Here is a 14699-nt window from a genome sequence, read left to right on the forward strand (position 1 = left end):
TCTACTCCTAGATGAATCTGAACTCTGTTTTTGAATTACTGCTATTTTGAGACACATAAATCTCTAGTTGGGGGAGCTGTTCTGTGTTATAGAATGTTTAACAGAATCCTTACCCTCTACCCACTAGATGCCTATAGCACCCTCCCTCATTTGTGATAACCAGAAATACCTTTAGATGTGGCCAAATATTCTCTGGGGATCAAAATAGCCAAACTCCTCACACCAAGAACCACTGGTACATACCCAACAGAAAAATACACCTATGCGCTCTAAGAAGACACATATAAGAATATTCACAGCAGCATTATTTGTAACAGCTAAATACAGGAAATTTACCCAAATACCAATCACAAGCAGGAATAACCAGCTGCAGTTATTCACAATATAGCAATGACAATACACTTTCTACACAAGACTCTGAATACATATGACAAATGTAATACTGAGCAAAAAAAGAAACCTGACATGAAAGTGGACACTACATATGGCTCCATTTTATAAAGCTGAGTAACTGGAAAAAGTAATGTAAGGTGTTAGAAGTCATGGTAAGTGCTTATCCTTGGAGGGCTGGAAGTGGGGGATTCTGAGGTGCTGGGAATGTTCGCTTCTTGATCTGGATCGTGACACAAGTGTGTTAAATTTGTAAAATTCACTGAGCTGAACATTTATGTTACACTTGTTTTGTTATATTATGCTTCAATAAAAAATGTAAACAAAAGAAACAATAAAGAGGTTTCAAGATCTAAAATGGTTAGATAGTACTTCTATAACACAATTTTCCCTTTAAAGTAGCTTAATACTCTGGTCTCTATCATATACCACTTCAGGTTTCTAAAATTGTATTCTTTTCTTGAGAGAATGGCTACTTATGATGTTCTTTCTATTCTTTAATGTATATTGTTTTCTCAGATAACAATGTACATGACTGTTTTTCAAAACTCAAGAGGAAAAAATGACTTACATCATCCATGTATTCTGGCTCTGATGCAGAGGCATCCCAACGATTATTCAGAATGAAAATATTAGGCTTGGAAAGTCGCTCATTTACCTTGTGAAAAAAATGTTTTTCCTAAAAAACAAATACCCAACAGTATGTTCACTTTTAACAGCTATTTTACATTTATAATTGAAACTTTATTTTAATCCAGACAACAGTGACTAACATCTATTGACAAAGGATCCCAAAGCACTCTGAGCATTAAACTTTTTAAAGATGAGAAATTAAAACAGAAGAAGGCAAAATGGAGATTTTCCTGCTCCTGCCATGAGTCTTTTTGGGAATTCGATTTAACAAGTATTTATCTGTCTCTACTATATGCAGGACACAAAAGGTACTGCTGGATATGACAGTCCATATTTTCAAAAAGTTACCTCAAATCTTTAAGATCTAGACTAGGTAAATTAAGAACATAAATCATTGTACAACACAGCTTAATAAGCAAGACAAAAAGGTATGTGCCATAAATGCTATAAATAAATGCTATGACTATTCAAAGGAAGGAGACACCTATGTCTAAATGGTATTAGGAAAAGGTCCACAAAAAAGGAAGTGGTGATAAAGATGGGCTTGAAAGTACTGATAACAGGGCTTTTGAAAGACAAAAAGCTGGGAGTGGGGAGGAATTGTGAGCAAAGGATAGCATAAATAAAAGGCACCAAGTTAGAATGTATATCAAAGTTTGTTTATCCAACACACAAATAATGGAGTTATTCCAACACAGATTTTAAACATTTAACTATTTTTATATCCCAGGTTATAACAACTGTTGGTGTCACAGCAATAGCCTGGGCTATGTGATATAGCTTGGGCCATACAAACACTAGTAACAGAGTGACAAAACAGGTCTTGCTGCTAAGATGTAGGTAATAATGGTGTTTGGCCATTTATCTGCTTTTGATGAATAACAATTCTAAAAAATCATGCTACAGTTTTGGATATTAGGTATCTAAACTCTGGGAAGTTTACTTATAATAAGCCTGACTCTATACATTCTGGATAATCTTCTATGTTTGACAGTAGCTGAGTGTATATAGGAAAACTGGAACCTGAAGTATATACAGGTAAAGATGGAAAAGGCTGACAAAACTGAAAAATATTAAAAGCCCTGCCTGCCAGACAAGGGGGTGAGGTGAGGGTATTGTATTTTATTCAAGGGCGTTAAGTCAACATCCTAACAATTTTGGTGCCCATTCCATCTGAAACTGGCAAATTACTATACTGAGTGTCAACAACACACACACATCACACCTTGAACTTGAAGAGTCACTAGAAGCTGAGCCATCACACCCTAGATTCCTACTGAAACCCTGGGAATAATCAAGACTAAAATCAGCTCTTCTAGTCCCATGGAAACAAAAAACTGAATCCTTAGACTCTACTCACCAGATGCCAATAGCACACTCCCTCAGTTGTGTTAACATGCAAACAAAAAACTCCTCGGACTTAGAGGTTCTTTCTAGTCCACGATTTGTACTTCCCTCACTCTTAAGAATTAAAATGGACAACATTTCACTTCCTTCCATTCAAATGTAATGATTACATCTTACCGTGTTCATTAGTGTTGATTCTGAGTTTGCAACCAAAACGAAGACATCAGCATCTAAGCAAAACTTATCAATCCAGCTATCCAGCTCTGTAGTGACATCTGTACCTGGACTAATTGGAATAAAATAAAAATATAATTACATATCTTCTAAAAAGAAAACATTTATTATAAAAAGAAAGTTTTAAAAACTTTTGTAAGTATTGACAGCCTAAAGGATAGGATCTCTACCAGTCATCAGTATGAAGCCTAAGAGATTTAAATTTCTCTCTCACCTCTAACAGAGCAAGTCAACAGTTTGTGTTTTATATACCTTCCTATACTTACCCAGGTGACAAGAATTTCCAGAGCCTATTGAACTGACAACTTAAACGGTAAAAAAAAAAAAAAGTTTATTTACTAAAGACAACCCTGTGATTTTTGACAAAGCGGGTAACATGGTCAGTATTTTAATCTTTTAAATCTTTATGCTTTTGAAAGGATGAAAAAAAAAAACCCAAGAAGGCTGACACATAATCAAAAATGAAGGTGTAAGTAGCTATGGCCAGTACTGCTCAGGGAAGATTTAAGTGCTTTCGAGCATAAATAAAAATAAAACACCCTCTGCTAGAGTTAAGTTTAATATACAATCTGTAAAAACTAGAGTGCTACTATTAATGTATTGGCATAATGCACACTGTGACAAAATGGCAAGATGACGGACTGGCCATGAAATAAAGCAAAACTAGCTACTATTATATTCAAACTAAGTGTTCTTATTTTACAAGCATCTTCTTCCTCATCTGAGCTATTTCTGTTGAACTACTTGAAACACTCTTACAACTAAATGAAAACCTATCATCAAAAACAAAATGGTTTTTAGAGAACCCTGAAATTAAGAAAACAAAACAACACCAAATTTAAAAAAAATCATTTGGCTACCTTTTTTAATGACATTGTTCAATAGATAAGCATAATTTTTTTTTAAGCACCAGCATAGCAGGATGATCTTTAAAACACATTAATAAATGCAGATTAATCTGAAGAGCTGGATAAAATTCCAAGTGTATACAATTAATTCTTGAACAATGAAAAGCTTTATGAACTGTCCAGTAAAGTTATTTTGGGAAACTTGGTCTTAAGAATGAATTCATTACTGATTAAACAAAACAAAAACCCTATTTGAAGTTATCTACCCAGGCATCTAGAATTAGACAACCTCTAAAGCCTAGCCACTTACCCAAACTACATAGAGTCAGTCTAAAGGAAAAAAAAAGTGGTCATTCTTGGAATATTCTATAATAGAATTAGACTGATAAATTAGCACTACTATGGAACTATTTAAAAACAAAAACCAGTAACTTATTTGTTCCTTAACAACCTACCAAAAGAGAACAAAGCAGCAATTGAACATATAAAATATTTTTACACTACATTCTAAAGCATGCAGCATTATTCTATTAAATAAACTTTTATAAGAAGAAAAACACAATTCACATGTAATTTTACCTGTCCACTAAAACCAGGTCATCTCTCAAGAGGGCACATTTTGCCTTTGGCCAAAACACATGTACAAGGCAGCCAGCTTTCAAGTCTTTGTTCATATGAAGGGCATGGGCCAGCTGATTAACTGTCTAAAGTGGGAGGGAAATAAACAACAGAAACTCTATTTATAATAAAATTAATAAAAGTTAAAGGTATTATGATTTGGTACATTTATTTTTGCAAATCACATACAAAAACAGAACTTAAAGTAATTTGAAATCATCTGAGTGATCTGAGAAATATTGAGAAACCTGAATTTTAAAACTGACAAGTTAAAAGAAAATAGGTACCCTTACAAAAGTTTATTCATATCTTTCTGTACACCAAATGATGGGGAAATTGCTAGAACTCCCTCTAGGACTGGAGATGCTGGTGAGAGCCATTATTTATATTCCCCCTGTGAGAGCAGGGTCAGGGCACACACATCAGCTACAGAAGTAATGAAGGCAGTCTCCAAGACCAACAAAAAAATGCCTGTCAGAGATCCAGCAGTTCCACCAAGGCAGAACTACTGAGGCACTCACATGGATTCACCCGATCCATACCCTTTCCATTCCCACCCGCCATTTGCATGGTCCCATCGGTGCTCACCTGGGAGACCCCTGGATCATGCCTTGGGAACCCCAACACCAAGATACCTTGGCCCATGCCATAATAACCTCCAGCCAGCCAGCTAAAACTGCCAAGCACATGCAGTCTACCAAGGGATGTTTGTACACAAGGCCACACCTTCAAGATGGGAGAGGCAGCCCTTTTGCCTAATCCACAGAAACTAACACAGAAAGTCAAACAAAATGAGGAGACAGAGAAATATGCCTGAAACCAAAGAACAAGACAAAACTTCAGAAAAAGAACTAAATGAATCAGATTATCAGGTAGTTAAGCTATCTACCTGATAAAGAATTCAAAGTAATGGTTATAAAGATGCTCACTGGACTTGAGAGAAGAATGGATAAGCTCAGGGAGGACTTCAACAAAAAAGAAATATTAAGAAGAACTAATCAGAGATGAAGAAAACAGCAAGTGAAATAAAAAAATACACTACAAGGAATCAACAGCAGATTAGAGGGAAAAAAAAAGGGATCAGCAATTTAGAAGACAGTTAAGCACCCAAGTTGAACAACAGAAAGACAAAAGAGTAAAAAGAAATGAGGCTAGATTAAGGAACCTCTGAAGAACATCAAATGTCCTAATATTTCCATTATAGGAGTCCCAGAAGGAAGTGAGAGATATATAAAGGAATGGAAAACTTATTTGAAGAAACTACAGCTAAATACTTCTCTAACCTAGGGAAGGAAACAGACATCTAGGTCCAGGAAGCAAAGAGAGTCCCAAACAAGATGAACCCAAGGTGGTCCACACCAAAACACATAATTAAAATGTCAAAGAGCAAAGACAAAAAGTGGCAAAAGAAAAACAAAGGAAATCCCAAAAAGCTATCAGCTGATTTTCCAGCCAGAAGGGAGTGGTATTCGTTCAAAGTGCTAAAAAGAAAAGACTTACAATCAAGAATACTCTACTTGGCAATGCTCTCATTCAGAATTGAAAGAGATAAAGAGCTTCTCAAACACAAGTTAAAGGAGTTCACCACCACTGACTCAGCTTTATAAGAAGTGTTAAATGGACTTCTTCAAGAGGAAAAAAAGGCCATAACTAGAAGAAAATTATGAAAAGAAAAAATTTCACTGGTAAAAGCAAACATATACAAAGGTAGTAGGTCAATCACTTAAAAACTAGCCTGAAGGTTAAAAGACAAAAGTAGTAAGATCAATTACTTCTAGAAGTTAAGGGAATCACTAAATTAAAAGCTTTAAAAATGGACCATATGCATAAAACATGGAGGAGGGGGAGTAAAAAATATAGTGCTGTTAGACTGCAGAATGTAAGTGACCATTAACTTAACACAGACTGCTATAAATTTAAGACACTGTATATAAACCATATGGTAACCACAAAACAGAAACCTATAATACAGAAAAAATAAAGAGAAAGGAATCCAACCATAACACTAAGGAAAGTAATCATGCAAAAGAGAGGAAAACACAAAAAGGTTCAGCGAGGAATGACAAAAATAACCAGAAAACATTTAACAAAATGGCAATAAATACATACCAATCAATATTACTTTAAAAGTAAATGGACTAAATGTTCCAATCAAAAGACACTGTTTGACTGGATGAAAAAACAAGACCTGTTTATTTGCTGCCTAAAAGAGACTCACTTCAGACATAAAGACACATACAGACCAAAGCTGAAGGCATGGAAAAAGATATTTAATGCAAATAGAAATGAAAAAAAGAGCTATAACAGTATTTTTATGAGACAATACAGACTTTAAAATAAAGATTGCAAAAAGAGACAAAAAAGGACAATATAATGATTAAGGGCTCAATCCAGCAAGAAGATACAATATATGTGAGTATCTGTGGAACCAACAAAAGAGCACCTAAATAAAGCAAGTATTAACAGACATAAAAGGAGGAATTCATAGTAATACAAAAGTAATAAGGGTCTTTTAACATCAATGGATAGATCATCCAGACAGAAAATCAAAAAGTAAACAGGTTTGAACTACACTTTAGACCAAAGGACTTGATATATACAGAAAATTACAAGGCTTGGGGTATCAAGTTCCCTGGTTTCAAACTATACCACAGAGCTACAGTAATTAAAACAGTATGGTACTGGCATAAAAAAGAGATACATAGATCAATAGAGCAGAACAGAGAGCCCAGAAATACTCATGTTTATATGGTCAACTAATGTATGACAAAGGGGGTAAGAATACACAATGTGGAAAAGACAGTCTCTTCAAAAATGGTGTTGGGAAAACTGGACGGCAAAAGAAGGAAATGGATTGATGTCTAATACTAGGCACACAAAAAAATTCCAAATGGATTAAAGATCTAATTTAAGACATGAAACTATAAAACTCCTAGAGTAAACCACAGGCAATAAACTCTTGCACATCTGCATCAGTAACTTTCTTCTGTCTCCCCAGAGAAGAGAAATAAAAGCAAAAATAAACAAGTGGGACTACATCAAACAAAAAAGCTTCTGCACAGCAAGGAAAACATCAACAATACAAAAAGCCAACCACCTGAACTGGGGAATATATTTGCAAATGATATATCCGATATATCCAACAGGGGTTAATATCTAAAATATATAAAGAACTCATATAACTCAAATCCAAAAAAAACCCAAGTAATCTGATTAAGAAATGGGCAGAGGACCTGAACAGACATTTTTCCAAAGACATACAGATGACCAACAGACACACAAAAGATGCTCAATTATCACTAGCCATCAGGGAAATGCAGAGCAAAACCACAATGAGATGTCACCTCACAATAGTCAGAATGGCTAATATCAACAAGACAAGAAACAACAAATGTTGGGGAGGATGTGGAGAAAAAGGAACCCTCACATATACACTGTTAGTGGCAATGTAAACGGGTGCAGGCAGTATAGAATTTTCTAAAAAAAATAAAAAATGAAAATACTGTATGATCCAGTATGACCTAGGAATTTACCTTAAGAAAGCAAAATCACTAATTTGAAGACACATATGCACTCTTATTTTATCACAGCATTATTTGTATAGTCGAAATATGGAAGCAACCTAAGTGTCCACTGACAAAGAATGGATAAAGATTCAGTACACATATATATATAACGAAATATTATTCGACCTTAAAGAAGGAAATTCTGTCATTTGCGATGGAAAACTTGGAAGGACCTAGAGGGTATTATGCTAAGTGAAATGAGCCAAACAGAGAAAGACAAATACCACATGATTATACGTATATGTGGAATCTAAAAACAAAACAAATAGAATAGACTCATAAAGGTGAACAGATTAACTGCTGCCATAGGGAAAGAGGTATGGAGATGGAAATAGGTGAAGGGGAGAATGTCTGTTTTATTGCATAAACCTCAATTTTAAAAAAAAGAAAAAAGTTTAGAGAAAAAAATAAAAATTAAGTAACACTGAGTTTACATTCTTTAAAAAGAAAAAAAAAGGAAAGGACATCAGGACATATACCTATATGGTTTGTATCAAATTTATAGGGAAACATCTATTTTCAGTGCACAGCCTTGCAGTGAATCTCCAGAATAACAATGTAAGGTAGGTTTTCTGCTTGCTTTCATAAACTTTTTGAAAGAATTATACAAGTACTAAAATCTTAATGCCTTGCCTATAAAATTAAGACAATAAAAGCCTCTATCTGACAGAGTTATGGTGAGGTTTTATTCTAAGTATTTAGAATAGTGCCTGGTACATACCAAGTGTGTAATAAAGTATTAGCTATTATTATTGCATTTCTTTTACTAAGAAAACTATTATAACACAAAATTCAAAGTCTATTTATACCTTAAAGCAGACCACTACTTGAGGTAATCAAGTTTTAATTCTGGAATAGGGAAGAGGAATCAAAGAACATGCTGTAAGAGGACTGGAAGTAGAGAGCACAGATCAGGGAACATAAGATGGATACCTTAAAATATCACAGCACACTTGACTTTGAGCATCTAAAGTCACAGGCAGTTTGAATTCTGATTTGGTAAAAATTTTGATTACAAAGTAAGTGATTCCTTTGTGTAACTTAAAAATTTGAAAAGTATTTTCATAAACATCATTTCACTTATTCCTCATAACTAATTTGAAGGGAATTAGTCAGAATGAGTTACCTGATGTGATCAAACAGCAAACTCAAAAAACAAGAACTATACCAATGAATTCAGTTTTGTAAAAACTAAAACAGCATGGATCTTTAAACACTTCGCATTTGTGGGACAGATCTTATGACTTAAAAGAGCAATTAGGTGGCCATCGTGAGAAACAGGGCCTTTACCAATTGCTTTCATTCCACAGTCAACATCTTGCATCCTAATTTCTTTTTGGCTGAAAGAATCTAGTACTGAATTTATTAAGAAAGTTATAAAAGGTAAGGAATTACTATTGGCCCTAATCTGATAAAGCTATAACATTTATTCATTATATGCCTATTAAATACTCTTGACAGTAAAATAGTTTCTAGGCACAAATGGGTCAAAAACAGATTCCAGGGCCCCAAATTTTAAACAAACTTTTCTTTTTAAAAGACAAGATTTGAGATTAAATAGTAACAACACACTTCAATAACATTCTTTTCATTGGGAACAAAGTGATGGCTTTAAAAACTATGAACAGAAATATTAATGGTACTTCCATTTCCAGCACAGACATCTTACAAAAAATTCTTAAAAAGAACAAGGACATTATTTCACGTACATTATGTTACTAAAGGTCAAATATTGTACCTTCACACTTCTTTTTTCATCTGATCCTTCTGTCATAAGATAGGCTTTATCCCCATCAGTTCCTTCAACACTCAGGAAGCAATTGGTTGTATGACCAATCCCACTAGGGAGGACTTTATCCCACAACATTGCATTGATAACAGAGCTCTTTCCACTGCTTGTCCTGAAGCATGAGTATACAAAATCATGAAAAATAAATACAATAAAATCTTTGTTCTTCCCTGGGTCTAAAATCAAGTCCTTAAAGAATTCAAATTTTGTTAAGATTTCATAAAATTGCATTTGTTTCGGAAAAGCTGACAACCTGATTTACATAAGTATTACCAATGTACATTTCAGAAAAGTAGAGGAAAACAAACCTACTTTTCCCATAAAGCTATCCTTGCGTTGTCTATCTTTCTTGCTTCTTGTGGCATTTTGAAAATACAGCCCCAAATTCTGTGACACTCTTCCCATCACAAGATATGGTCTAACATCCCATCATAAGATGTGGTGTTTATGTCCCATCTCCTTAAATCTGGGCTGGACCTTTTTCACATCCCAAAGCGAATACCTATTTCTCCTTATCAAGTAGGACAACTGAGTCATCACCTCTCTAGGAGGCCTCTTTCCTCCCACTTCTACTCCACCCTAATCTGAGGTAGGGCCTCTTTTCTGGATCTACCTCATACTAGACTCTGTGTAAGGCCCTGAGAATATGGTCAAGTAGGAGAGACAGACAATAAAAACATAAAACAACAGAGCTTTGTGGAAAAGTTCTGAAGAATAAGTGAGAAAAACCATTTAGATAGAATGATCAAGGAAGGTTTCTAAAGTAGTAATATTTAGGATGAAGTCTGAAGACTGAGAAGGAGTGACACATAGAACAAGGCAAAGGTAATTGTAGGCATAGGAAATTGTAGGTACTAAAGCCCTAAGATGGGAATTAATTCAGAAGGCCTCTGAGGTTAGTTTAGTGAGTGAATAAATGCCTCTACTGGTACACAGCATATGATATTTGAGCAACCAAGTACAGGCCTAGTCATTTGTCTTTGCATTCTTAGTGCCTGATAAAGTGCGTGGTACATAGGTAGTTAACAAAGGATCCTCAAATGAGTGCATAAGCTGTGGCAGAGATCACTCTATCACTCCAGACAGTTTTGGTAATAAATGGCACTTCTTATTCTCTCACTGGGAATCATGGGGCTGAGAATTCTTTTGGAAGGCACACATGATAATCAAAAGAACTTTAAAAAGTCACAAATTATGCTTACCATTTATCTGTATTTTTATTCTTACAACTGGCTAAGATGACAATTCTTAGAAATGAGCATCCTTAAAAAGTAAAACTAGGACTGATCTTCATAAAGTTTCATTTTACACCAGAAGCTAAAATAAGTGAGTTCTTTTACGTGCTAACAGCTTTAATATTTAACACAGGTACAAACTGTTGTGGGGAGAGGAGGGAGGAATATTACTTGCTGAAACAGCAGAAACAAAGCTACGGATATGACCAAGAAAAGTTGATTTTTGGAAACTACCCTCAAGGAGAAACAGTAAAGGATTACCTGCCAAAAAATGCCACTTTCATGTGTCTCCTAGACAGCACCTCACCAATGATGGAAAGCTTGTTTCCATACCCCTGTATTTCTATCAGATCATCCTCGGTTGCTATTCGATCAAGTTCTGGATTCTTGTACGTTGCTGCAACATTAAAGTGGCATTAGAAAAAGTGATAGAAATGAATATTAATTATACAATTAGGAATACCTAAGGCATATATTTTGGCTTTGTTCTATATAAACATGGCATTTGAAAAGTAAAAATGCTTGAGTATCTGAATATTTGGCAAAAGGTGAATGCCTTATTGCAATGAGTCCTAAGAACCCAGCCTAAAAGAATTTCAAAATTATTAAAAATTACAGAGGTCCACCCAAAAAGGTATTCATTTTTCATCTAGGTCTCAAAATACAAAATACCATCTAAGGCAAAAATGCTTACTGTCCTATTATTGTTTTATCTGGACTAGATCTTCAGACCTTTAGCTGAGAAGAATCCACAGTGAGGTTTGAATGGGTACCCCTAAGAAATAAAGATACGGTTCAAGGTCTCAAAGGAGGTAAGACTTTGCTACCTTCACTACCTCATCTGCTTCCCATAGGAGCAAAACAGCTCATTTAACATGAAAAGAGAACTGCAGAATCCCGCTTCAGTCAGATTAGGAGTAACTGCCTATCCTGGCCCTACCACCCCTCCTCCAAGGATGAGGTGGCTGAAAAGACTGGGTTTAAGAAGTAGAAAAGATTTTCAGTTTTGTTTATATTTCAGGAATATACATTTTTACCTTTATATTTTTATCATCTAATTTTGAAGATAAACATGGAGATTCATTTTGGTTTGTGGATGGTCCTAATTAGAGACAAACACCAACACAGTTTACCCAGTGCTCATCTAACTAAATGTAAGATTTACATCATCATACTTTTCAAGTGCACTGATAAAATATGTGCTATTTGGTGTAAAGTAAGACTGGCGTAAGTATCACTACATTCACCTTTGTTTTTCATTTTATTCTTACTTTTCCATGTTCTACCTGATTTATCTGCTTTGTCTTTTTTTTGCAACTTTTTTCGAGGTTCTAGAACCAGTAAAATCAAATTCAGATTCTAAAACTGCCATTCACTAGGGCTAGTAAAATGTTCAATCCTGTAACAAGCTCAACACACAGAAGTACTACTACATTTAACTTCATTTTCACTTCCTATCAACTTTAGAGCAAAACATCATTCAAAACTCACTGTGCCAGATCAAATTCTTTCCAAACTGGAAACATAAAAATTCTATACAGTACTTTATTTTCCTCATTCAACAACAAAGCTTGAATTGGTTTGGTGATAGGGATATAATAATAAGGTATGATCCCTACCCTGAAGGAGCTCAAAATCTGGTGAGAGAGGGTTGAGAGACAAGGAAAAAACTTCAATTCTACTAACCTACCAAATGTTTGCCAACTGTTAATGGAAAAGTTCACAGAAACCCTCCCCTTTCACTGTACCCTTGACAGGCATGTAATCTTTATCAGAAAAGGTATCAACAAATATCTCCAAAGTAGTAGTCCCCAGCAAGACATTCCTCATAACCTTTGTTCAAATTGTTATTTTAAGAAAACTTCTTTTACCTTTTCCTCACTGCATCCCAGGCTCATTTGAAAGGGTAAGACAGGTCTGAGATGTTGGATGAACTGCTGAGTTGTGAGGGAGGTAAGTATAATGGCTAAATGTAGGCTGCCTGGTTTTTAGGCTGGGTGTTTACTAGCTGTGTGACCTTGGGAAAATTGCTTCACTTTTCTGTGCCTTGGTTTCTTCAACTTTAAAAGCAAGTGCAATTAAAATCTCAAGTTTTGATATGAGGACTAAATGTGTTATTAATATAATAAAGTGCTAGAATAGTATCTCACATACAAGCACTTCTTCTTCCTTTGCAAAGAGAAATGGGTTTCATTTGCTATGATATCTCTTATAGCATACAGAACAATGCCCCATATATGTGTTCAGTAACTAAGGCTGAAAAATAAAGCACCTTAAAGTATATTTCCAACAGTAATTATTTTAAAAACTTAGAGCAACTAACCTTCAACAAAATGTGATCCTTCAGTAACAAACTCCAATAACTGGTCAAAGATTGTAGTAATCGCCTTCTTAGCTAGCACAAAGTGCTTCAGCGGAGAAGCTGTTTCTGCCATTATGTTACTAGGGGGAGAAAAAAGTCAGAAAAGCACAAATTAAACTGTATGATAAAGACATGCAAATTAATGACACCTTCTGCAATGATTAACTCCCCCACTGAAATACGTTAAACTGCCAAAGTACTTTTAGACAATTGTTTTAGGGGAAAGGGTTTTACTCAATTAAAAACTACTTTTGAATGATACTCCCCTAAAATGAGGTAACTCTATTGGCCAAAATCTTGGTTGCAATTTCTCTTAATTTCCCTTTGGTGAAGATGAAACTAATTGTAACTGCATGTGACTCTTTTAAGTACATCAGGGAACAAGGTTAGTATAAAGAAACCAAAGTCACAATTAAGTTTCTCAATATTAAGTTCTAGCAAGGTAGAGGTAGATTTGCAGAATGAAAAGATAAAATTCCAGGATCATAAAGTAATACTGACGCTTAGAAAATGTTCTTATCACAACGAATCAGGAGGCAAAACAAAGGAAACGCTAATGTTTCCAGCCAAAGTACCAGGAAATTCGAGGAGGATAAAAAAGATTTTTTTTCCTGGCAGCTTCTCATGCAAGACACCAAAGAAAAAACGATCACATACCTGTCTAATTCTGAATGTGTGTGGAATAAAGAAGGCTGAGCCTTCCAGAGGGGCAGGAAATGACTGAGCGACGGAGCTGCGTGGGAACAGCAGGGTGAGGGCAACGATCCGGTCTAGCCGGGTGTAAGGTTACTTTGGGAAAAGGCCTTCCACTCCTTACACACCGGGCGCGGGAGCCCGCCCGCAGTGCTAGGAGCCAGACCCCACCACCGATCCGCGTGCGGCGGCCGGGGACCGGGCTCTCCACCCGCCGGGCTCCGGGGTTCCCCTCGGCCGCCCGCCTGCTCGCTTTCGCGCAGAACCGCGGCGGTGCCGCATCACAGAGCGCCTTGCACACGACTCCCTGCCCCGTCCCTGACCGCACAAAGGTCACCTCGGGAGAAGTGACCCGGCCGATGGCCGAGGCAGCGGGTACTCACACTGTCCCGGCTCCGACTTGTCACTGGCAACCGCAGTTCAGCCACAGCCCTCAGGCCGCCTCATCCTAAGACAGGCACCAAGACCGGAAGGAGGTGGGAGAATTGGCCAAACAGCGGTCACTTCCGGTCTCTTGCCTTCCCAATTATGTTTGGCTCCGTAGCTGGAACTACACCTACGCAAGGCGCCATTTTTATTAAGGGCAGAAGGCAAGGGTCGTTGTGGGCATCGAATTAAAGAAGAAGAAGGGGTTTCAGTTCATTCCCTAACCTCTGCTTCCCCTCCTTGAAAGTTACCGGAGCTCTGCCCTGCGTAGGACAGCTAGCTGCCAGGAGCTGGCTAGTGAGGGAAAACTAAAAGGAGTAGCGTTGTTGGAGCTGCCAGACGAGGGATTCTCTTTGCGGGGCCATCAGTAATAACCTTTGACCTCTCGCGGCTCTGTTCCCTCGTGATTGGCTTCCGGGGCTTTGGGTACGGCTGCAATTGTTTGTGCAGAGGGGCTACGACAGGAAATTGATGTATCCGAAACCAGTGCATCTCACGCTTTGTATTTAGGAATCACCTGCGGATCTTGTTAAACTGTGGATTCTTGCTCATTGGGTC

The 14699-nt window shown here is 36.6% G+C and overlaps 1 protein-coding gene across 2 annotated transcripts in view; it reads right to left on the reverse strand.

Moving 5' to 3' along the window:
- The window catches only part of MFN1 (mitofusin 1), a 57517-nt gene extending 43261 nt beyond the window's left edge, over positions 1–14256 (reverse strand). For both annotated transcript variants that reach the window (XM_073232035.1, XM_017676686.3), the window contains exons 1-7: positions 14099–14256; positions 12984–13102; positions 10922–11057; positions 9375–9537; positions 4032–4156; positions 2548–2656; positions 962–1069 (exon numbers count right to left, since the gene is read on the reverse strand). In XM_073232035.1, coding sequence (XP_073088136.1) covers positions 962–1069; positions 2548–2656; positions 4032–4156; positions 9375–9537; positions 10922–11057; positions 12984–13095 — 753 coding nt within the window. In that variant the 5' untranslated portion in view covers positions 13096–13102; positions 14099–14256. The remainder of the gene's footprint in view (positions 1–961; positions 1070–2547; positions 2657–4031; positions 4157–9374; positions 9538–10921; positions 11058–12983; positions 13103–14098) is intronic.
- Positions 14257–14699: the final 443 nt, after the last annotated feature.

The sequence above is a fragment of the Manis javanica genome, chromosome 3, assembly GCF_040802235.1.
Source record: "Manis javanica isolate MJ-LG chromosome 3, MJ_LKY, whole genome shotgun sequence".
Lineage (NCBI taxonomy): Eukaryota > Metazoa > Chordata > Mammalia > Pholidota > Manidae > Manis > Manis javanica.